We start from the raw sequence: 24,009 nt of genomic DNA, 5'->3' as shown, positions 1-24,009 counted from the left end.
TTTAACCATCTTGAATTTGGATTATTTGACAATCCCACTTCTGACACCAATTGTTACGAATTTACTCTTGCTAGTTTACTTTGTTAGGTTCGTATCTCTGGATTGACAAATAAAATCAACACTGTTTAATTTAATTCAACAACTCTTTATTTCACAACTCGTCTACACTATAGCAGTTTACTCTTAGCACTGATTGATTACGTTGGCGCTGCCACGGCTTATATAGCCACGCACTTCTCGCTGATGCCGACGTGTCCTTCTAGAATATCGCGTCTGGAAATTACCAGAACATACGCCTATACGGCGCCAGACGCAAGCAGACAGTCGCGGCGCCAGACTCAGCAATTGTTTAACTAGACAAGCAGACAGTGCGGCGCCAGATGTCTATTGTTTCGACAAGCAGTCAGCCGTGGCGCCAGATGTCTACAACAAGACAAATGCTATTCCATATACCCACAGCTATTGTTCATAATCAGGGATGCATATAGTAAAACAAATACAACTTAATACTACTTTTTGTAACAATATTTTAAAGTGGTGATCATCAAAATTTAAAATTTATATGTAGCTCAAATGCTAACACAACACCCTGATTACCATGAAAGTAGCAAAAAAAGGGTTACACAAAACACTAAGATTTGATGGAGGTGAGTATAAGTATGTAAACAAACTAAAGGTTGTCTACTGTATATACTGAGGCTAATATGAATCATGAAAATATCATAATGGTGTTAGGTAAATGTTTTATTTATTTAAAATGACTTATTATAAAATAAAATTAAATTATCATAAAATAATTTGAAAAATAATAAATAAAAGTTCTACATATGTACATTCATATTTCCATACATAATGGAACATATTTCCTATGGAATATCAAAGATATTATTTTTCTTCGATATTCTCTGTTTGGGAGTATCATCATGGGCATGCATACATATGTATATTTATGTCTCTTCATATTCTTGAGTATGTGAGACAGAGAACAAAAAAATGTCTTTATGTTTTCTATGTGAGAGGTGTGTTTTGTACGCATTTTTCGCTGTTAAAAGCGGAATATGAAAGAACTTATTTTTCTTCAATACTCTCTGCTTTGACATATATGCCATGTCATTATATGCCGAAAATACATATATTTATTTCTCTTCATATTCTGTTTGAGTATGTGAGAGAACTGTTAAAAATCTTAACATTTCACAGCGGGAATTCGTAGCTGTGTGGTGAAATTCTGTGTCGCAATCTTACAAAATGTTCGCTGTCGAACCTGCACCTTCTCTATGTTTTATGTTCTCTGGTTCATCAATCAAGCAACGGCAAATTTCACGAGTTAATCGAAAATTTTGCGCAAAAGTATTCCCACTCAAAGAAAATTGATTGCTATCCTCGCGTAAACATTTTAAATGCCGCGCGTGATTCCTAATATCTTCCATTTTTATAACAAGGTGCATATGTATTTAATTCATAACGAGCACTGTCAAGAGCATTTGACATCTTAACAACTTATAAAGAAAAGAGCTTTTTATTTCAGACACAGAATACGAAATGCTTGATAAATTTCAAATTTTGGCAAATTATAAATATGTTGAATTTGTCAAGTGCACAGAATAGTTGTGTTATTTTTGTGATGTGATTTTAAGACTTTTTTGATATTAAGCCGATTTGGCTAAAACAAGAATTACTTTTGTATTAATTTTTTTAGTAAATATGTAGATAAGACTTTGAAAAATAAATAAAATTTTGTTTTCTTTTCGTATTGTTACTTTTGAATTTTATTTCTTTTGTCCAATGGTGAAATCATCGCTGCATACTTACTTTAGTGATACACTGTATATATTTAATTTTCGAATTTTATTCAACAATAATTTATTTTATAATTTTGCTTATAAAATTTGCTTAATTTTAAGTCCAATTTCTCACTGAAATACTTTTTTTTCGTGCTCACCAACACAGTGACGGATCCTCTTATGCCGACCACTGTTTTAGTCTTTAAGGGGGTATTCTAGTCTAGAAATGCTATTTAACGACATTTTTTAAAGTCCAATAAAAAAAAACTAAGAACATTTTTACTATCCAATTTTTTTATCAGATATTTATTGATATTTTAATAATAAAAAAAAAAATAAAAAAAAAAATTTTTGTGATAATTTGAATAATTGCGGCGTGGTGGCGTGGCGGGGGTTGAAAATAAGGGTGCGCCCTTCCTTACACGATTCCAACACTTTGGGTGATCGGAAAAAAAAAAAAAAAATTTTAATCAGTACAAATCCGCTATCGTCTGAACTAGGATAAATAAAAAAAAATTTTTTCAGTAAATGGCGACTGTTTGAATTTTTTGCCCGTTTTTTGGCAAAGATCAAAATTTTTTAAAAATAGTAAAAATCAAAATTTTTTACTAATCCTAGTTAGATCCATAGAGAGATATATAAAGAAGGTCCACACTAAATTTCAAGTTAATCGGTTCATTACAACTTGAGAAATCATGTCAGAAGTGTTGAAAATAGTAGTTTCGAGAAAAACGCGATTAAAATTTTGCGTTTTACGATATTCGCTCAGCCGTTATACGATATTCGCTCACTAAAATGGCTATAACTTTGAAAATAATTTGAGTTTTGAAAAATCCTTTTAGGGAGATATTTTTGAATATCAAAACTATTGAAATATGAAAACAAAATTTTTTCGATTTTTTCAAATTTCTAGACTAGAATACCCCCTTAAGGAGCATGAAAAATTAGGCGATTTTCGTGATTTTTTTAAGAGAAAGTACCAGTTTGAATATTTAGAACTTCTTTGAACGTAATAAAGTATATTTTTGGCTATATTTTAAGATTTTTTTTTACAAAAATGTTGAAAAATAACGGAGTTATGTGCTGTCTTCGGAGGTGCCAAAAAAAATTTAGAAGTTTATTAAACTTAAAAATATTGCCTATACAATGACCTACGGTCGTTGAAAATTATCAAAATGGCGTACAATTGTCTTTTTTTTTAATGCCAAATTGACAAATTTCAAAAAATCAAAAAGATCGTAGGTCATTGTACGAGTATATGTAGTACATGTATTCAGAAATGCTCAGTTTTAATTTGAAGCCCAATGGTAAATTTTTCTTGGAGTTATGACGCCACAAATTTTGAAAAATCGAGTTGTTGTTTACTCTTTTCCTGAAATTTTTTTATATACATAGTGGTATTATTTTGAGTTGTCTCTGTTTAACTGAAAATTCTCACTGGAATTGATAAATATGATTTTATAAAATACAGGAATGCCAATTTATTAATGTTAAATAAAAATAATTAATATTTATTCATAGTCAGTAATTCGAAACAAAACTTATTGCTTATTAAAAAAAATTATCAATGAATTAAACTTAAATTAAGTGTCGATTAAGTTTTTATAGTATGTCTCATAAAAACTCTTTGGAATAATGTTTTTTTTTGACCAGGTCTCCTATATCTCGTTTTTTAACTTCTGATAAAGGCAAATTTTCCAAATAAATAGAGCGTAGGCTGAAATAATTAAAAATTGACAAAAAATTAGTTATGTATTCAGAACGAAAAAGGGTTAATCATCAAATGAAAAATTATAACAATTACCAGGGTATAAAAGAAAAGACATGCATAAGCTAAACAATAATATTTGTCTATTATTTGTAATGAAATACAACTTACTTGTAGCTATTCCAATATTCAGTAGACTTTAAGTTGTTTTTTTGTACATTGACTTTTAGAAACTCTGTGTCCTTATACGACGTTTTATATAAAAAAGAGTCAATATTGTCCTTATCCACGCGTAGAACTTTAATGTTATGCCAATTAACTTTGTGGTTGGCCTCATTTCGAAAAAAATTTTGACCCCATTCTTCTTGTAGTAACTTCAAGTCGTAAAATTCATTATGCGATAATTCGTGAACTGTGTATGGTTGACCAGTCTTTTTGGCGGTTGCTATTAACGTAGTATATTGATCTGGTGTATATATCGGTTTGCTACCTAAATGTCTTTTTATTTGTCTTTCTATTACACTATGTACATTATCTCCTTCATTTTGAGAGTGGCCCTGAATTAAATATTTATGTGTAATGCTTCGTAAATTGTATTTCTGAACCGCATAATAATACATTGAAACTATATATTTATTTTTTTGTTGTCCACAGCAGTTGTCAGAGTAGAATATTAAGTCTAAATCTTGAACATTAACTGACTTTTGTACAAGATTTTTAATATATAAAAGTACGCATGTTCCTATTTCATTTGAACCACGCTTTCCTTCGGTTTCGGCCCAAAAAAAGCAATCTACAACTTTCGCTTTAAGGTCACTGATTGTAAAATTGTAGCAATTTATTTTACTTTTATAATAGAAGCTTGAGGAAAATCCTTTTGGTAATGAAAGAACTGCCTGTAGATCGTATACAGCTACATTGCATTTTTGTTTGTCCAGATCTTTTTCTTTTCTGCATAATTCCTTTTCTTCTAGATGTAAAGTGTAAATTTCGTTCAGATCATTTCTTTCATTTTCGTCTGAATTTAAAAACGATTGGCAAAGATCACATTGATCTTTTTTTGGCTTAAAAAATGAAATCGCACTTGTTACGTTAAAGTGTAACAACTCAAAATTTCCAAATTTTAGTTTTCTGCAAGAAAAGAATGTGCAGTGGTCATCTCTACCCACTGTAAAAATCGTTCAGTGATTTGTCTAGTCTTTCGTTAAAAAAACCGTTATGATTCTCTCTTTGTTTTTAGAATGACTTCTTTCGACTCAACTAAAGAGTTACATTTTTAGTTGTCTCCAAGTGTTTCATCAATTGGTTCGTTAGTATATCACATAAAGTGTAACATTTTGAATTGTTAAACAGAGACAACTCAAAATAATACCACTATGTATATAAAAAAATTTCAGAAAAAGAGCAATAACTCAAAAATTTGTTATTTTCGTGCAAATACTATAACAACAAATAAAAATAAAACAACGGTTATATTATTTTTAATGATATTTTCGTGCAATTACATTGTTTTTTCTTTGTTATATATTATTAATATTTGCGGAAACAGTTTTTCGTCTCTACTGAAAATGTTCAAATTTTGAGTTGTTACACTTTAACGCAACAAGCGCGATATGTATAGTATGTTTGCACCTCCGAGCGGTCGCTCTTTAGAACGCTGCCATCCAAAAACTATTTAAGATACAACCTTCCCGATTTTTTATTTATGGAAAACTATCGGAAAAGTAAATAATTTTTTTTTTTTTTTTTGAAAGCGTCACACTGATATAGCCTTTAACTCGATTTAACTTAATTTCTGTTAGTTTTAATATTGGGTTGTCAAAAAAGTCTTGCGGTATTTTCGCTAGTTGGTGCTGAAAGCGTATAGTTCTAGTTTTATTCGTCGCATCGGGTCATGCTATACCTTTTTGGAAAGCTCATTTCACGCACTAACACGTGTTTGATTGATTGTCGTTTCTTTTAAGTCGTTCGTGAGTTATAGCGTCGCAAACATGGAGCAGAATAAAGAGAAAATACGGCATATTTTACAGTGCTACTACGATAAAGGCAAAAACGCATCTCAAGCCGCCAAAAAAATTTGTGCAGTTTATTCACCCGATACAGTTTCCATTTCTACCGCACAACGATGGTTTCAACTTTTTCGTTCTGGTGTAGAGGTGGTCGAAGATGCCACGCTCCAGAAGGCCTGTCGTCGAAAATTGCGATAAAATCGCTGAATTGGTCGAAAGAGACCGGCATACGAGTAGTAGTCATCAAACCGTTATAAACGATTTAAAGAAGCTTGGAGTCACTAAGAAGCTCGATGTATGGGTGCCACATGAATTGATTCAATAAAAATACCACAAGACTTTTTTGACAATCCAATATATGTTGTTGTTTTAGGCCGTTAAATGTTGGTTCTTGTAAATCGCGTTTGGTGGTTGAAACATGTAGTAGTCCCACCATAGTCCGACCATCACCCATCGTATTACATTATGAAAATAATGTTTATATAAAATTTATTACATTAAACTATTAATTTCGAGGAGGTTGCCTGGAAATTGTGATGTTAAGTGTAATTACTCAATAATTAAAAACAGTTTTTTTTAACATTACACCCACTCTCTTACGCAATAAGCTGTGGACTAATAGAAAGTACATTTTACTATAGCTTATAGAATATGGGTTGCCTCCTTTTTCCCGGTATAATTATTGGGTTGCCAGGTACATACAGGTAACTTAAAAATAGTGATTTGCACCTATCCACTTACGCGATAAGCCTTATACCAAAATAAAGATAATTTTTTTGCGAGTGTAATGATATAAGGTTGCCTGCAAAAAATTGGTGCTGAATCCCGGTTGCCGAGTTTTAAAAAAACGAAATATTCGTGCGGCTGAATACGTGCGAAAGAGAGGTCCGAGGAACGTTTTCAGCGCCATTTATTATAAATACAATAACTTTGTGAAAAATTTTTAATTAATTTACATTATTCAAAATCTGATTCATCGGAAGAAAAACTGGCATCTTCAAGTTCTGAACATTTGTCGTCACTATTTTTTTTTCTGTCATTTCAGCAATACGTATATCTTGTACTGTTATAGGCCCCCCAATGAATCCTGTTCTTCTTCTTAATTGGCATAGACACCGTTTACGCGATTATAGCCGGGTTAACAACAGCGCACCAGTCGTTTCTTCTTTTCGCTACGTGGCGCCAATTGGATATTCCAAGCGAAGCCAGGTCCTTTTCAGCTTGGTCCTTCCAACGGAGTGGAGGTCTTCCTCTTCCTCTGCTTCCCGCGGCGGGTACTGCGCCGAATACTTTCAGAGCTGGAGTGTTTTTGTCCATCTGGACAACATGACCTAGCCAGCGTAGCCGCTGTCTTTTAATTTGCTGAACTAAGTCGATGTTGTCGTATATCTCGTACAGCTCATCGTTCCATCGAATGCGATATTCGCCGTGGCAAACGCGCAAGGGACCATAAATCTTTCGCAGAACTTTTCTCTCGAAAACTCGTAACGTCGACTTATAATTATGAGCGACTTATAGAGTTTGGTTTTTGTTTGTCGAAAGAGGACTTTGCTTCACAATTGCCTGCTCAGTCCGAAGTAGCACCTGTTGGCAAGATTATTCTGCGTTGGATTTCTAGGCTAACATTGTTGGTGGTGTTTACGCTGGTTCCAAGATAGACGAAATAATCTACAACTTCAAAGTTATGACTGTCAACAGTGACGTGAGTGCCAAGTCGGGAGTGCTACGACTGTTTGTTTGATGACAGGAGATATTTCGTCTTGCCCTCATTCGCTACCAGACCCATTTCTTTTGCTTCCTTATCCAGTCTGGAGAAAGCAGAACTAACGGCGCGGGTGTTGATGCCGATGATATCAAATTCAGACATCGCGGCATAAAGGCTGCTCCTATTCGTGCTTTCGAAATCGACGAAGAGGTGGTGTTTGTCGTTTCTCCTTTCACGAGTATATTTTTAAATAAAATAACCAATAGGAGGTACTTTGCGCGAATCAAATCAAACTTAACCCAATGACCGAATAACGTTCATAATCGTTTATTCAAGAAGTTTGTAAACAATAATCGAGGAATCCCCGACCTGACAGATTTGATTTGAGCAACGTTGCGTACATCCTAAACTTAAACCATGTTTGAAGTTCCGGGCCTAAATGCTCATTTTTACCTATAACGAAATACAGAGCATTTTATGAATCACACTAGTGGTTAAATTACGTAAATTACCACTAACTGGAACAATCTAATCCACTATAAAATCCACTAGCCACTAAAGCCAAAAAGGATCTCGCTGTAAGGCATGCCTAAACCACCAGATCTAGTGGAAAATCCACTAAGTTGGCAACATTGTAAATGATCAATCACACAAATGCTCGTGTGCATGGCTGTAAACAAAGAAAGCCGAGCCTCTTTTGTTTTTGATACTTTAGTATGTATTGGTTTGAATGGAAGTTTTGGATGAACCGTGATAATCTGTAAATGATGTAAGTATATAATGTATTATGTAAGTAAATAATTGAAACTATAACTTTATTAAAATTGTAATTTAAAGAAAAAGTGAATAATAAAAAATAATCTTAATTTGATTTATCTTAGCATTTTCTTAATGTTTTTTGGTCGTTGTATGACTTTTTAAATCTACATAGTGATTCCGCAACCTTACACCGCATAACGTACACTTAGCTACTTTATTGCCGTCATTGTCTTCCACAACTTGTAACTAATCTTTTAAAATAGGGTCTTTGAGCTAGAAATCTTTAAATTTTTGAGAATACTGTCGTTTACTAAACATTGTTATATGAGTATATGTATTAATGATGGAGTACATTACAAGTAAATTTTCACTTTAAAAAATTTAAAAAATGAAGATTTATTCTGTTACGAAGAAAGAAAGAGCGAACAAGATAAAAGAGTTGAGTATAGAGGAATGTAGCTGCTAAAAAGGCTCCCTCCTTGAGACATAACAGGCTATCTTTATTTGTCTTATTCGTAGCTCTTTAAAAGCTTGAAATAGAACTAAAATATCTTATGGGGGAAGCAATTGTGAAGAATATATACAGTCAGCAAAATTCGCATTCGTACACCCTATTTTTTCAGTAAAAATATAAATTTCCAAGCCAATTTGAAATGAAAAACTAGATTTGGATGAAAAATTACAGCAGAATGCGAAATGTATTTATTTTTATATAAAAGTAAATAATATTTCCATAAAAAGTAAAAGTATAATATTAACAAACGCAAAAATCGTATTCATACATCCCTAACTGAAACATAAGTAAAGGGTGATTTTTTAAGAGCTTGATAACTTTTTTTTTAAAAAAAAACGCATAAAATTTGCAAAATCTCATCGGTTCTTTATTTGAAACGTTAGATTGGTTCATGACATTTACTTTTTGAAGATAATTTCATTTAAATGTTGACCGCGGCTGCGTCTTAGGTGGTCCATTCGAAAAGTCCAATTTTGGGCAACTTTTTCGAGCATTTCGGCCGGAATAGCCCGAATTTCTTCGGAAATGTTGTCTTCCAAAGCTGGAATAGTTGCTGGCTTATTTCTGTAGACTTTAGACTTGACGTAGCCCCACAAAAAATAGTCTAAAGGCGTTAAATCGCATGATCCTGGTGGCCAACTTACGGGTCCATTTCTTGAGATGAATTGTTGTCCGAAGTTTTCCCTCAAAATGGCCATAGAATCGCGAGCTGTGTGGCATGTAGCGCCATCTTGTTGAAACCACATGTCAACCAAGTTCAGTTCTTCCATTTTTGGCAACAAAAAGTTTGTTTACATCGAACGATAGCGATCGCCATTCACCGTAACGTTGCGTCCAACAGCATCTTTGAAAAAATACGGTCCAATGATTCCACCAGCGTACAAACCACACCAAACAGTGCATTTTTCGGGATGCATGGGCAGTTCTTGAACGGCTTCTGGTTGCTCTTCACCCCAAATGCGGCAATTTTGCTTATTTACGTAGCATTCAACCAGAAATGAGCCTCATCGCTGAACAAAATTTGTCGATAAAAAATTTTCGAACCGAACACTGATTTTGGTAATAAAATTTCAATGATTTGCAAGCGTTGCTCGTTAGTAAGTCTATTCATGATGAAATGTCAAAGCATACTGAGCATCTTTCTCTTTGACACCATGTCTGAATCCCACGTGATCTGTCAAATACTAATGCATGAAAATCCTAACCTCAAAAAATCACCCGTTATAATCAATAGCATAAATTAAAATTAGTATTTAGTGGGATATCCTTTTTGTTTAATAACTGCGTGCAATCGTCGTTGCATTGATTTCACCAATTTTTTCGTTAGATTTGGAGATATCTTCTTCCACTCCTTTTGCAATGCTTCTTTTAGTTGTTTCTCATTCCTAATATTGTAATTTTTCAACCCTTTTTTAACGATGGACCATAAATTTTCGATGGGGTTTATATCTGGGCATTGCGGTGGTGTTTTTAGGTAAAATGGACAATTGTACAAGATCCAAAGACGAGTAACAAGCGCTGTATGTTTGGGGTCATTATCTTGTTGAAACAGGTATCGACCCCCAATTCAAGTTTATCTGCACTTTAATTCAAATTTGCTTTTAAAATATCAATGTATGTATTTCTTGGCATTCATTATTCCTGTGATGGGGACAAGTTTTCCTACTCCAGCTGCAGCAAAACATCCCCAGAACATGACGGAACCTCCACCGTGCTTAAATGTAGGAAAAGGTTTTTGTAATGAAGACGTTTATTTTTCTCGCGTCATACTTTTATCCTTCCATCACTATATTTAATATTAAATTTGGATTCATCTGTGAATATTGCACGTCTCCTGAATCGAAAATCTTTATTTTCTTATACTATGTTCAGACCGACACTTAATCACACGATTTCGGCTGTTGAATGGATTATCCCACTAATCTTAAAAATTTATCAAGATTTCGCCATACAAAAATGACAGTTCCAAATCACTTCATTGAAATGATTTGAAACTGATCCACGCTAAATCTGTCCGTGCGACTCTGATTTTACGCAATCTACTTGTCAGCACTGGAAAAATACTAGTCAGCACTGGAAAACTGTTACATTATCACAGCTGATTTAGACACTACAAAGGGAAAAAAATGTAAACAAACAATTTTTTTTTAAAGCAATGAATCTAATTTCACCTGAAAATCGACCAAGCAAATGAAAAAATGCATCCATTATTTCTATTATATGGAAAATATTAAAAAAAATACGGCTTTTATTTCAAAATACTATATGACAATCTTTTCTTTTGATAAATATTAAGCGATGTGAATTCATGAATGACAATAACAGCTGTTTTTTGATCTTTCTAACGGCAGTGAGAACACTGTTGGATTATGAAATGCTTAAATGTAATCTAATCTTTGAAATTTTTGGTCTGAACATAGTATTACATTCTGTCAAATTTTAAACGCTTCATTCTGTTCGTTGCATTTATGTAAGGTTTTCGTTCAGCGGATCTACTCCCTAATTTTCGTTTTCGAAGAGTGTTACGAACGGTCTGCGCTGTTACAGTCACGCCTTGGAATTCAGTTAATATTTTTGCTAACTTTGGTGCCGAAATTGTTGGATCTTTACGTAACTCTCTCGCTAAAAATTTCACATTTCTACGTGAAAGTTTGTTTTTACATCCATTTCGGTGCCTTTTTTTCACTGTTTTATTTTTTTTTTTAAATGTATTAATTATATACTGAACTGTTGCGTGGCTTCGGTTTTATACTTTTCCAATTTCCCGTAAAGATTTTCCGTTTTGATGCAAATTTAAAGCCAATTGTCGAATATCATTTGGAACTTCCGAACCTTTTCTGCCCATTTTAGAAAAACAATTTCCCGTTGACGAAAAAATTCAAAATGAAGAATAATTTATGACAAAAGAATACGGCCTTTATTTCGGGGAACTGAAATATTTGCTCTAGTTAACGGTAATTTCTACGAACAATGAGTTTGCAGACTATCGTTTAGTGTATGAATACGAATTTTACGTTCACGCCAACTGAATTTTTCGAATTACTGGAAAATCTTTAGTAGGAATGTAAAACAGTTATATTCTATTGCTTCATATTTGTTTAAGTACAATTGACGCATAAATTCAGATTTTTAGTTTTGATAATTAAATAGAAAAAAAAGTATTTTACATGTAAAAATGGGGTGTATGAATATGAATTTTGCTGACTGTACATATAGTATATATTATTAATTTTTTGTATTTACCGTCAGAGGGTATTTACCACTAAAAATAACACCAGCCACTAAATAAGTTTTTTGCCCACTAGAGGGAAAGTAAAATCACTAGTTTTAGTGGTACACCACAGAGTTGGCAGCATTGATGGTGAATATCTGGTCGGTTGTTGATTTGCCAGGTCTAAAGTGCCCTGGAGACGATCAAATAATTGCGTCAAACAGTGCATATGTGTTAGTGATGTTCAATCGTGTGTTGCCCGCAAACGTTCAAATTAACACGTCAAACATCAGTTTAGTTTTGAGTATAACCCTATAAGTAACAAAAGAATCCGCTGTTTTCAAAGAATTTTTCACAGCTGAGATCACCTGATCGAAATCTGCCTTTTTTAGGCACAGAGATGTAATTAAGAAAAATGTAGTAGATCAACTTTTTTGTAAAAAAGTATTTGTAACGGAAAACATTAATGAAAACTTTCAAGAATATTTTTGAAACAAAAGTTTATTTGATATTTATTGCTCTTCCTCACCACCTTTGAGGTTGCAATGTAGGCGTGCTACGGATCTTTTTTGGGTGTTCGGTTCCCCAGGAGGCCTATTTTCACCCTTTTTATATACACAGATTAAAATCAATCTACTTATTATAAAAAATATGACTAGACAAAAATAAATATATAAAGTCAGGTACATTAACAATACAAGTCAAAACAATCAACTTGTAATTATTTAAACAAAAAATAAAATAAATATAAAAAAATCGGGTACAATTCCATTGTAAACATTAACAATACAAGTCATAGCAAAACACAAGTTTTAACAAAAACAAAAATTAATATAAAAAATCAGGTACAATTCAGGAACAACAACAATAATATTCAAAACAATCTACTAAGTAAAAAATAATATTTACAAAATATTCTAAATCACCCACAGCGAAATACTTATTAAAAACCCTATCAAAGGAATAGTGGTGGAAAGAAGGGTCCTATACCTGGTACACGAAAACACTTAAAAAACAAAAAAAAATATTAATAATAAGCGTACAAACCTAATCGCTAAAATTCTCGTTTCAAAATCACAGATCAAGGTAACTATGGAAATGCGGCCTTCTACAGATAAACTTTTTGACAAATATAAAATAGTTCAGACTGACAGACAAGTTAAATAAGTTGAACAAGTCTTATTTTTTTAATTATTTATTTTATAATAATTTGGTGAGCTACTGCTGCACCTTATGAGCTACAATTTATAACTAAAACTTAAATCTAAAGAAAAGTACAGTATACTCTCGAAAAGTAAATTCTCAGAAAGTAAATAATCGCGGAAAAGTAAATCACCTTTAAGATTACACATGCACCTCGAAAAAGTAAATTTTTTAATTTACTTTTCAGAGAGTGTGATAAAAATTCGAAACGAAGCAAGCAGCGTTTTTTACGATGTTGCAAAAACACTTACTCTCTTGTTTATCGCGTCTATTTAGTAAATAAACTTTGAGATATGTACATATGTAAATGGTCAGAAAATATATATTGCAAAAGAAAAAAACAAAAGAATATTCAAAATTTTTTCTCTTCATAATAAATACATATGTTTTTCATGTAAAACCATATGTTTTATTGAAGCAAATAAATGAATGAATTTTTTAAGTTTAAAAATGCATTTAATATTATAAAAACAGATAATTTATGTATATATTTGGAAAAGTAAATTATTCGAAAAAGTAAATTACCCAAAATACCAATCGATTTACTTTTCGAGAGTATACTGTATATCTAGAGCCTTTGTTTACTATTAGCTACGTGGCTTTGTATTGTTACACTATTAATAGCATCAGGCGACCAATGCAGTGGCTGACGTGAGATAACGAATTTCCTTATCTTCTCAATATCTTCTGTTGTACTATTAATAATATCGAGCGACCAACGCAGTGGCTAGCGTGGTATAAGAATTTTGTTAACTCAAGCCACGCGTTAGTTCTCCGTCTGTGGATGAGCTATTTGAGTTAACTGACATACATAAGCATATACGCGTACATATAAATACCGACTCATATAGACAGACAAACGGACGTGATTACTATTTATGTGTAACACACAAGAACTTTACGTTTTTGAAATCACTTTGTTTTACTTTTTTATTAAAAGCGTTTACTAGGAAATATGTTCTAATTCTAATGAATATACATTTTATAATATCAGAATTACAATTTTCACAACAATTGTACGGTTCTACGTTAACCATTTTTTCAAATAATATCTGGGAAAACCCGATCCTATGGCAAATAGAATCAAAATGTTGTGTATACATGTAGGATGAGAAATAAGGGCAGTGTGGCAACCACTGATCCAAATGTCAAATAGTGGATGACATCTGTGGATTAGGTGGAAGATGTGGGCGGTAAGGCTAGCGTCCATCATAGCGTAAGATATATAATGCATTCCTGATTGTAACGGCGAGCGCGTTAGACGTTCGGCCCGCGAATATACATAAGTAATTCGTTTTTAATAAAGGAAGCGCCGCATGTTATCCGGCCCTCGTTGCCATTGCGAGCAAATCATTCAAACCATTGTGAACGTGAAATTGTACAAACATTAAAAGTGTATTTATTAATAAAAGTGAACTCTACATTTGTTAAATAAAGTGAACTCAACATTTATTAAAGTTTAATCCTACAAATGGGGGCTCAACCGGGATCGCCCGTATGGGATTACCCGGGAAAAGTGGACAGTACAGTGAGTGCCTGTGGTTGTTACTTGTGGTCGCACAAAGCGTTTTAAAGAACTAAAAGAAACATTTTCTCGGTGAGTGAAACTTTCGGTACATGCATTAAGCAAAGACAGTGAACTAGTAATTTCGTTTAATCCACGTGGAAGTGCTCGGTTAAATCTATTGCGAATTAAAGTGAAAAGTGCTGCAGTAGCACAGGCTATAAGGCGGCAGAACTGCAAAGTATCGTGTGTGTCGTCTAGTATCAGTGAGCAGAATACAGTTGGATAAGTGCCGGAATCTGTAAAAGTTCAACGAAAGTGGTGGCACATAAAGACCACCGAGGTACTGTACCTGCACCGGCAGTCCAAGGAGCGTTAGAGCGTTAGGCGATTCCGTTAGAACGCCAATAACTAACGGCTCGATCACAGTAATAGCAGTACGGCGACTTGGTGAAACAGTTGCACCAATCAGAAGACGGCATCGGCGACAGTGTGGAATTGAAACACACGAAGCAAGCGGTAGCGGTATATAAGTATATACAGCGGGGCGCATAAGCACACGTATACTTTGAATAAGCAGACAGCGGCAGCGACGAGTGGGTAAGGGCGCAGCAAACACCAAGCGCATCAGCAGACACGAGAGCAGAGATATACAACGGTGGTTCAGCGGCGGCAGCGTCGGCATTCACGGCAACAGAGTTTAACGGATGTTGAATGTGACGCGGAGTAGCAGGCGTAGCAGAGAGTGAGCGGCGGGAGCAGAACAAATAAGATAAGGTTTCGAACATTGTAGTAGTTAGAGGTACAAACACACACATACATATACCGATATTGAGTAAATTATTTAGAAGTAGAACAACATCAATTGTATGATCTAAACACTATTGTATTCTTTTGTATTTAACGTATGTGTGTGTGTAGTAGTAAGACGATACAATTACGTATAGGTGTAAGAAGTAGCACTGTTTTGAATTCCTTTCAGTTTATATTACATACACACGTTTATAAAATTCACTTTGTAAGATGGATGCAGCCACAATAAAGGGTATGACCGTAGAGTCGTTGAGGGAAAAACTTAGAGAGCTAAATTTAAGTACAGCCGGTAGGAAGAAGGACTTACAGTTAAGACTGTTACAACACATGGTTTTCGGAGACGAGGTGGATGAGGGGGGAAGTGATAATGAGTCGGCAAATTCATTATACACTACCGAGGATAGGAGTGTAGGTAGGGTGCTATTTACGTTGCGCGATGTCGAAGATAGCATATCCAGTTTTTATGGAGACGGTACTTATAACGTGTACCACTGGGTTGATGAGTTCAACGAAGTTGCTGAAACAGTAGGGTGGAACGATTTACAGAAGTTCATATATGGGAAGCAGTTGCTGAGGGGAGCAGCCAAGTTATTTGTTCGGGGAACTGTTGGGATCAGGAATTGGAATAGTTTGAAAACCGCGTTGGTGGAGGAGTTCGGAGAAAAGTTGAGTGCCGCAGAGGTACATCGTATGTTGAGGAATAGGCGTAAGCAGCCGAAAGAAAGTCTGCAGGAATACTTATACTCTATCATCGAAAGTGGTAAGCCAATATCACTCGATGAAAAGAGTATAATCGAGTATTTCGTGGAAGGTATACCGGATTTCGAGAGAATAAAAGTATGTTGTATCAAACGCACAGTGTGAAGGAATTGAAGGAGCAAATCCGTGTATATGAGAGAATTAAGGGTGCATCCGTCGCGAGTCGTAAAGTTTTTCCCCAGTCGTCAAACGCAGGTAGAGGTACTGAAGATCAGGTTAGGAGGAGATGCTACCGTTGTAATCAGGAAGGTCATCTAGCTAGAGATTGCTCACGCGGGGAAGCAAACAACGTTACTTGTTTTAAATGCAAGGGAAAGGGCCAATATGCCCACAATTGCAAGGGCGCACAACCAGGTAGTGTGGCGAAAAATGAACGGATTAACGCAGTCGGTGGCGAGAAAGGCGAGTACATTTTCGTGAACGCGGTGATAAAAGGGATCACGTTTAGCGCGTTGGTGGATACGGGATGCTTCACGAGTATATTGAGGTACGATACGTTTAGGAAGCTAGGAGGAATTGCTCTCAGGAAGGAGAAACAACGGCTGTATGGAATAGGAAAGGGCGAGATTACAACGATGGGTAACTTTATAGCAGAGATCTCCGTGGAAGGCGTGACAATGGAAGTCAAGTTCGAGGTAGTAAGAGTGCAAGATATACCCTATGCGGCAATCTTGGGAAGCAGTATACTTAAAGAAGTGGATTTGGAGTTTAGCAAAGGGCGAGTGGTGTTTAGAAAACCCAATAAGGGTGGAGTAATGACGGTTGACACGGGTGCCAAGGAGTTGGCGGTTAAAAGTAGATGCGTTCGAGGGGGCGATGAAACTGAAATCTCAGCGAGTGAGAGGGTTTCCGCCGAGCAAGGGGGTGAGGACAAGGGTAATCAGGAAGGGCTGGGAAAGGAGGACACGGTATGTCCTGGCGAAGGCTCTAAAGAGGAGCGAGAATTCAAAGTCTTGTGTGGGATAGAGGTACAGGTAGAGGATAAGGCGGACAGAGTAGACTTATCACATTTGGATAAATCTGACGCGGCGTTCGTCAAAACGTTGATAAGCAAATATCAGCCTCAGAAACCAACGAGTGTGCCAGTTGAGATGAAATTAATTTTGACAGACGATAAACCGGTATATCAACGGCCTCGCAGGGTATCGTATGAAGATCAAAAGTACATAGAGAATCAAGTCGGGGAAATGCTTAAAGATGGGATTATACAAAACAGCACGTCCGAGTATGCGTCGCCAGTGGTACTAACCACAAAAAAGAATGGATCGAAAAGATTTTGTTGCGATTTTCGTAAAATCAACGAGAAGATACTAAGGGACAACTTCCCTATGATACTCATAGACGAGGCACTGGACAGATTACAGGGAGCGCAAATATTCACCACTTTGGATTTGAGGAACGGGTTTTACCACGTACCAGTTGAACCGGACTCCAGGAAGTACACTGCCTTCGTAACAACCAGTGGACAATACGAATTCCGTTTCGTCCCTTTCGGTATCACCAATTCCCCAGCAGTGTTTTGCAGATTTATCAGGGCAGTTTTCCAAGATATGATTCGAGACGGTACGGTGGTGATATACATGGACGACATAGTCATTCCTACAAAAGAGATGTCTACCGGGCGTCAGCAGTTAGAGAGGGTGTTAAATAGAGCAAGCGAGTGGGGACTACGTTTAAATTGGGAGAAATGTCAAATTTTGAAGAGACAAATAAATTTTTTGGGGTTCATAGTGGAGCATGGGAAGATGTTACCGTCGAATGAAAAAACGGAAGCGATTAAAAACTTCCCGATTCCTAGGAACATAAAGGAGTTACAAAGATTTTTGGGGTTAACATCGTTCTTCAGAAGGTTTATTCGGGATTACGCAAGGATAGCCAAACCACTGTCGGACTTGTTAAGGAAGGATGAGAAGTTCAGGCTGGGTGACGACCAGTTAGTAGCCTTTGCGGAATTGAAAGCCGCACTGGTTAAAGCTCCAGCATTACAGTTATACAACCACGGGGCGGAAACGGAACTACACGCGGATGCTTCGAAATACGGTTACGGAGCGGTACTGCTCCAAAGGGACGCGGAAGATCAATTGTTGCACCCTATAGCGTTCATGAGTCGTAAGACTACAGCAGCTGAAGAAAGGTATAGCGCATTCGAACTTGAGGTTTTGGCGGTAATTAAAGCTTTAAAAAAGTGGCGGGTTTATCTGAAGGATATCCATTTTAAAATAGTGAGCGATTGCAATGCATTCACAATGACGGTGAAAAAAAGCGACGTTCCAGACAGAATCATGAGATGGGCCATGTACCTCCAGGAGTACGATTACGTTGTTGAGCATAGGTCGGGGACGCAGATGAGACACGTAGACGCATTAAGTCGCGTATATTGTTTACTAATAGAGGACTCCTTGAAGTTTAGATTGAAGGAAGCTCAATTGCAAGATGATTGGATTAGAGCAGTGAGAAAAGCGTTAGAGAATGGACCCTATGAGAAGTTTTACATAAGAAATGAGTTAGTATATTACGATCCCATCAAGGAGTTGTTGGTTGTTCCCGCAGACATGGAAGATGAGATTATAAAGTTAGCACACAGGCAAGGACATTTTGCGGTTAAGAAAACGGAAGAGATTTTAAGTAAGAATTACTATATACCAAACGCAAACGGGAAGGTGCAGAAAATAGTCAGAGCTTGCATTGAATGTATTGTAGCAGATGCAAAACGGGGGAAAAAGGAAGGTTTGTTGACCCCAATCGACAAGTCTCAAGAACCATTAGGAACGTACCATATAGACCACGTGGGTCCATTAACCGAAACCAGGAAACAATATAACTACATTTTAGTAATAGTAGACGGTTTTTCAAAGTTCGTGTGGTTGTACCCAACGAAGTCAACTGGGGTGGAAGAGGTAGTGGATAGGTTAGAGAAACAGGCGTCGATTTTTGGAAATCCGAGGCGGATTGTTACAGATAGGGGGGCTGCCTTTACGGCAAATGCTTTCAAAGATAATTGCAACCAGGAAGGCATACAACACTTGCTGATTGCGACAGGGGTTCCTCGCGGCAACGGTCAGGTGGAACGAGTGCATCGTATAGTTATTCCAATGCTTGCGAAAATGTGTCAGAACACTTCAACTCAGTGGTACCGTCAAGTGCCAAAAGTCCAACAAATTATGAATAAAACCTCTCCGCGGAGTACGGGGATAGGACCCTTCAAAATACTTACAGGTTTAAATATGCGCACATCAGATAGTTCAGAATTACAAACTATGCTAGACGGAATAGAGGTGGAAGAGTTAAATACTCAGCGCGACATAGTAAGACAGGAGGCAAAAGGAAACATAAAGAAAATTCAGGAAGAGAACGTTAGAACATTCAACAAGAATAGAACGGGGAATTTTAGATACGGAGTTAACGAAGCAGTCGCCATTAAAAGAACACAGTTCGGGGTTGGCATGAGATTGAGGCCGAAATATCTCGGACCATACAAAATAGTCGCACAATTACCACACGGAAGATACGAAGTGAAGAAAATAGGAATCCATGAAGGACCTAACAAGACCATTACAGTTGCAGAAAATATTAAGAAGTGGGGTTAGGTATTCGAGGGCGAATAGCTTGTCAGGACGGCCGATTGTAGGATGAGAAATAAGGGCAGTATGGCAACCACTGATCCAAATGTCAAAGAGTGGATGACATCTGTGGATTAGGTGGAAGATGTGGGCGGTAAGGCTAGCGTCCATCATAGCGTAAGATATATAAGGCATTCCTGATTGTAACGGCGAGCGCGTTAGACGTTCGGCCCGCGAATATACATAAGTAACTCGTTTTTAATAAAGGAAGCGCCGCATGTTATCCGGCCCTCGTTGCCATTGCGAGCAAATCATTCAAACCATTGTGAACGTGAAATTGTACAAACATTCAAAGTGTATTTATTAAATAAAAGTGAACTCTACATTTGTTAAATAAAGTGAACTCAACATTTATTAAAGTTTAATCCTACATAAATATCTTCGATTTTTGATAGAAAATCTATAAATTCAAGGGGTGGTTTTACTATTTGGCAATTACTATATTGATTTTCTGAAGTGAAGAAAAAATCTTCTTCAGTAATATCACCATCAAATCTTGGCAAGAGCATTAAACAATTATGTTGTTTAAAATATTTATAGTACAAATAACCGCAAAAATACACAAAAGCATTTTTATGTAGAAAACTGCTTTCATTTACGTCCATATTTACCTCGATTTGTATATTTTGAGATGAGGTAGAATTGGCAGGTATTTTGAACCAAAGCGTCGTTGCAGGCGCTTTTGAGGGAGCTATTAGAAAATGACTCACACTGGTCAACTGGCAAGAGTTCGCAGTTCCCTTTATCTACACAACGAATATATCCTATGTTCCAGGCTTGTCTGAAAAGATATGAGAAACGCTGCGGAGTTATTCTCACATCAAAAAAAAGGGCAAACTCGGCTGTGTTAATAAAAGATGGAGACTTATGCCGGTATTCTGCGAGCAGTCTCATGTCTCTAATAGAGACGATTCTGTGGTGAAATCTATTTAGTGACTGTTTGGTATTCTGGCGAGTTTGTCTCATCTCTAATTGAGCAATATCAGTCTCTAATTTGTTATCTGCTTTGCACCAAGTCATAGAAAAACAAGAGCAAAGCAATGGCTGATGAAGTTGGACTATTTTACCTTATGATGAAAAATCGAGAGGAGGAAGAGAGGTAATGTATTAATATTTATAATTTTGCAATAATGGATAATAAGGTGCATATCTTCTAGCTACATTCGCAGGCGCAATCTGACTGTTTTGCGAAACAAAAAAGATCCGTTTTCATACGAAGAGAACACATTCAGGAAGTTTTTTCGATTTCCCAAATCTTTGTGCTGGGATCTCATTAATCAACTCAAGCCGTATGACCAACAGCAAACATCGATTCCATTTGAACTTCGGGTGAGTTAAATTTTAACCTTAAAGAAACATAATGTTTTCATGCAATCAAATTTCTCTAGTTTATTTCAGTTTTATATTTTTTATGCAATGGCTCATATCAGTGTTGCGTGGGAAATGCATATTTCGCGGTGATGAGCCAACCAACCATTTCTCGATGTATCGAATATATTTGTAAATTGGTGGTGGAGCGAAAACATGGCGAAGTGCGTTTTCCTAATTCTGTTGAAGAGTACAATAGAATTAAGACTGGGTAAGTTGTATTCCAATTTAAAAGAAAATAAATCGCTATACAACAATTTTATTCCAGATTTTATTCGAAATTTGGAATAAAAGGTGTAATTGGAGCAATTGATTGCACTCATGTTGGCATAATTGCACCTGCCTTGTCAAACACAGTTGTACCGCATGATTATATGAACAGAAAAGGTTATTATAGCAGGTTTGTGTGACGATGAACTAATTTTCCGGCACGTGAATGCAAAATTTCCCGGCTCATGTCATGACTCCGGTATATGGACTACTTCGCCAGCAAGGATAAAGTTAATGAGAGAACACTCTGATGGAGCTTTTAAATGGCTTTTGGGTGATTCGGGATATCCATTAGAGCCATGGCTTCTTACACCGGTGGCAAACCCTGAAACACCAAATGAACAAAATTTCAATACTAGGCACATAAGAGCAAGAAACACGATTGAAAGAGCATTTGGAGTTTTAAAATCACGCTTTCGTAGCATTTCAAGAGAACGTACATTGCGGTACAAACATTCCAAAGCTGCATTATTTATTTATACTTGTACAATATTTCACAATATTTTACAAAAACGTGGCATTTTTCTAAATGAAACAGAAATATTGCCAGATCAATCACCTTCTGAAAATGTGGGAACAATTTCTGAAATCAATTCGGGGGAGTATTACACTCGAGGCAGAGCAGCACGTCAAAGGTGCATTAACACATTAGATAATTAAAATTCTACCAATATATAATTCAATTCAAAATTCATTTATTTCATTTTTAAATTAAATAAACATAACAATAAAAAATATATCTATATAAAAAGGAACATTTTTCTTTTTTACTTTTTGTACAAAAAACACAGCAATAAATATTTCAATTAATGTACACATTTTTCATTTTTTCTCATCTGTTTTCTTCACAATAGTTTCAGCAAGCGACACCATCGCTGCCGCTAAATTATTGATAGACTCAGTGTGTTTATTAATTGAGTCTAACGTTTTTATACGGAAATCTCTTTCCTCCTCGGCTTTAACTTTCATAAGATCCATATAGTTACGGAACATTTCGTCCGTCGTCATTTTTTTTCTGCGAGACGATGACGGAGTGGCGTCATTGGACGCATCCGAAGTCGTATTGAGGGGCGATGGTGCAGCTGTGAATACTACTTCTTCCTAAATTAGAAAAAGAAAAAACAATTATATATTCTACACACTCGTATTGGTCTTTCTTGTTATTCTTACCTCTGTGCCAATGGCTGGTACCTCAGTCAACCCATCAACAGCGACTGCCCCCAACGTATCCAACGCTCTCTGCTCCGTTTCGGAGAGCTCTATTGTTGAGCTGGGACCGCCACCTGTCACCAGCTTGTGCGCCTTGGCTTTCCTTGCGCGAGACCTTACTTGGTTTTTCCAATGGGTCAGATTCTGTAAAACAAACTACATAAATACATGCATATGCCAATATATATGGTTCAAAATTACCTCTCTCCATTTGTTGGGGTTCCGGGTGGGCCCTTTTAGTGCATTTAATTGCGCGGAGAGTTCCGCCCAAAGCTCCTCCATTCTTTTTGGCCGCGAAGGATCGTTTTTGTGCAACTTTATTTCAGGATGAACTTGCACAAAGTTAAGGTAGCACTCTATTTGCTCCTTCGAGGTGCGCGACACTTTATTATGATCTGTAAAAAAGATATATTATACATATATTATAATAATCATAAAATAATGAAATTTATATTGTTTACAATTACTTACCTTCCTTTTCCATTATTATCAAATATAAAGCTTAGTACGCAGCTCTCAAGAAACGGTCCAGAAACGTTCCTGCGATAAAAGTTACTTGTGCTAGTACGCAGCTCTCAAGAAATCTAGTACTAATTTTTAATACTTTTTTTTCAATAAAATGTGTATATAGCAAACCTGGTTTTGCGAAGAAACATCAAATCAACAATTGTTTCTTGCAGGAAATTCGAAGTAATCGTCAAATTCATTCTAAATTAGTTGAAATCATTATTACAAAGTATATTCCATTTTGAAATGTTGTATAAACCAACCAATCATCAACAACATTCCTTAAATCTCAATGAAAATATTTGTGTCACCATACACATACATACATACATACATACATACGCACAAAGTTTGTTTTCTTTGTTTATTCTCTCTTGCTCTTCTAATGTGGATCATTCACAATGCGTAACCAGCTGTCAAAATTACTTCAGAAATAATGTATTTTTGTTCTTGAGCAATTACTTGAGAGCTGCGTACCAACCTTTAGGATGAACGCATGTGTTAATCGATAACTGTGTTGTTAAATTTTTTCATATTTACTTGACAATTGATTCAGATAAAATGCATATGTTAAGCATTTATTATAAACTATTTCAGTATTAGTTTTCAATAATTGTACTGTGCAATTATTAAGAAGAAGTTTTACTGCTGAAATCTTATGAAAAAAAAACTAATTGCATGCAATCGTTTCATACATTACGATTGTGCACTTGCACTCATCTCTAATCAGCTAAACTAAACAGCTGATTGCTGCCCTTCTTTTCACCATACTATTTGGTGAATATTTTTGAGACTGTATCTGCCAGAATAGCAAAATGAGACATCCTGACTAACAGAGTCACTAAATTACAATTGTCTCAATTAGAGACATGAGACAACTGTGACAAGCAGAATACCGGCATTAGAAGTATTCAGTTTCCCGTAGCTATAAATGGCGAACATTGCACTTGCAACAGAATGACTAAAAACTTGAGAAGCTAATTGCACGCTCATTTTTTGAAAAGGTTTAGGGGCTATGTGTGCCGAGGTCAATTTATGGGTGCAACTAATGTCGTTTAGGGTACCA

General features: G+C 35.8%; 2 protein-coding genes across 2 annotated transcripts in view; one reads left to right on the top strand and one right to left on the bottom strand.

Annotated features, from left to right (window-relative positions):
• LOC125777044 (putative nuclease HARBI1) overlaps positions 1-21,369 on the top strand; it is a 348,853-nt gene extending 327,484 nt beyond the window's left edge. Inside the window, exons 2-5 of the mRNA XM_049450872.1 lie at positions 20,239-20,688; positions 20,747-20,918; positions 20,978-21,168; positions 21,226-21,369. Coding sequence (XP_049306829.1) covers positions 20,630-20,688; positions 20,747-20,918; positions 20,978-21,168; positions 21,226-21,367 — 564 coding nt within the window. The 5' untranslated portion in view covers positions 20,239-20,629 and the 3' untranslated portion in view covers positions 21,368-21,369. The remainder of the gene's footprint in view (positions 1-20,238; positions 20,689-20,746; positions 20,919-20,977; positions 21,169-21,225) is intronic.
• A 680-nt stretch (positions 21,370-22,049) lies between these two features.
• Positions 22,050-22,979, bottom strand: LOC125777042 (uncharacterized). Its single transcript, XM_049450870.1, has 4 exons — positions 22,908-22,979; positions 22,638-22,831; positions 22,398-22,580; positions 22,050-22,328 (listed from the first exon to the last, which is right to left on the bottom strand). The coding sequence occupies exons 1-4, from the start codon at positions 22,918-22,920 to the stop codon at positions 22,050-22,052; spliced, it is 669 nt and encodes a 222-aa protein (XP_049306827.1). The 5' UTR covers positions 22,921-22,979.
• Between the last annotated feature and the right edge of the window lie 1,030 nt (positions 22,980-24,009).

This window comes from Bactrocera dorsalis, chromosome 3, assembly GCF_023373825.1.
Source record: "Bactrocera dorsalis isolate Fly_Bdor chromosome 3, ASM2337382v1, whole genome shotgun sequence".
In the NCBI taxonomy this organism is placed as follows: Eukaryota; Metazoa; Arthropoda; class Insecta; order Diptera; family Tephritidae; genus Bactrocera; species Bactrocera dorsalis.
Note: the sequence above shows the minus strand (reverse complement) of the source record. Positions and strands in the feature narration are given on the sequence as shown.

Coding starts and splice junctions, on each gene's coding strand:
- LOC125777042 (XM_049450870.1), bottom strand. Junction 22,581..22,637: donor ACCCCAACAAATGGAGAGAG/GTAATTTTGAAC, acceptor TTTGTTTTACAG/AATCTGACCCATTGGAAAAA. Junction 22,329..22,397: donor TACCAGCCATTGGCACAGAG/GTAAGAATAACA, acceptor TTTCTAATTTAG/GAAGAAGTAGTATTCACAGC.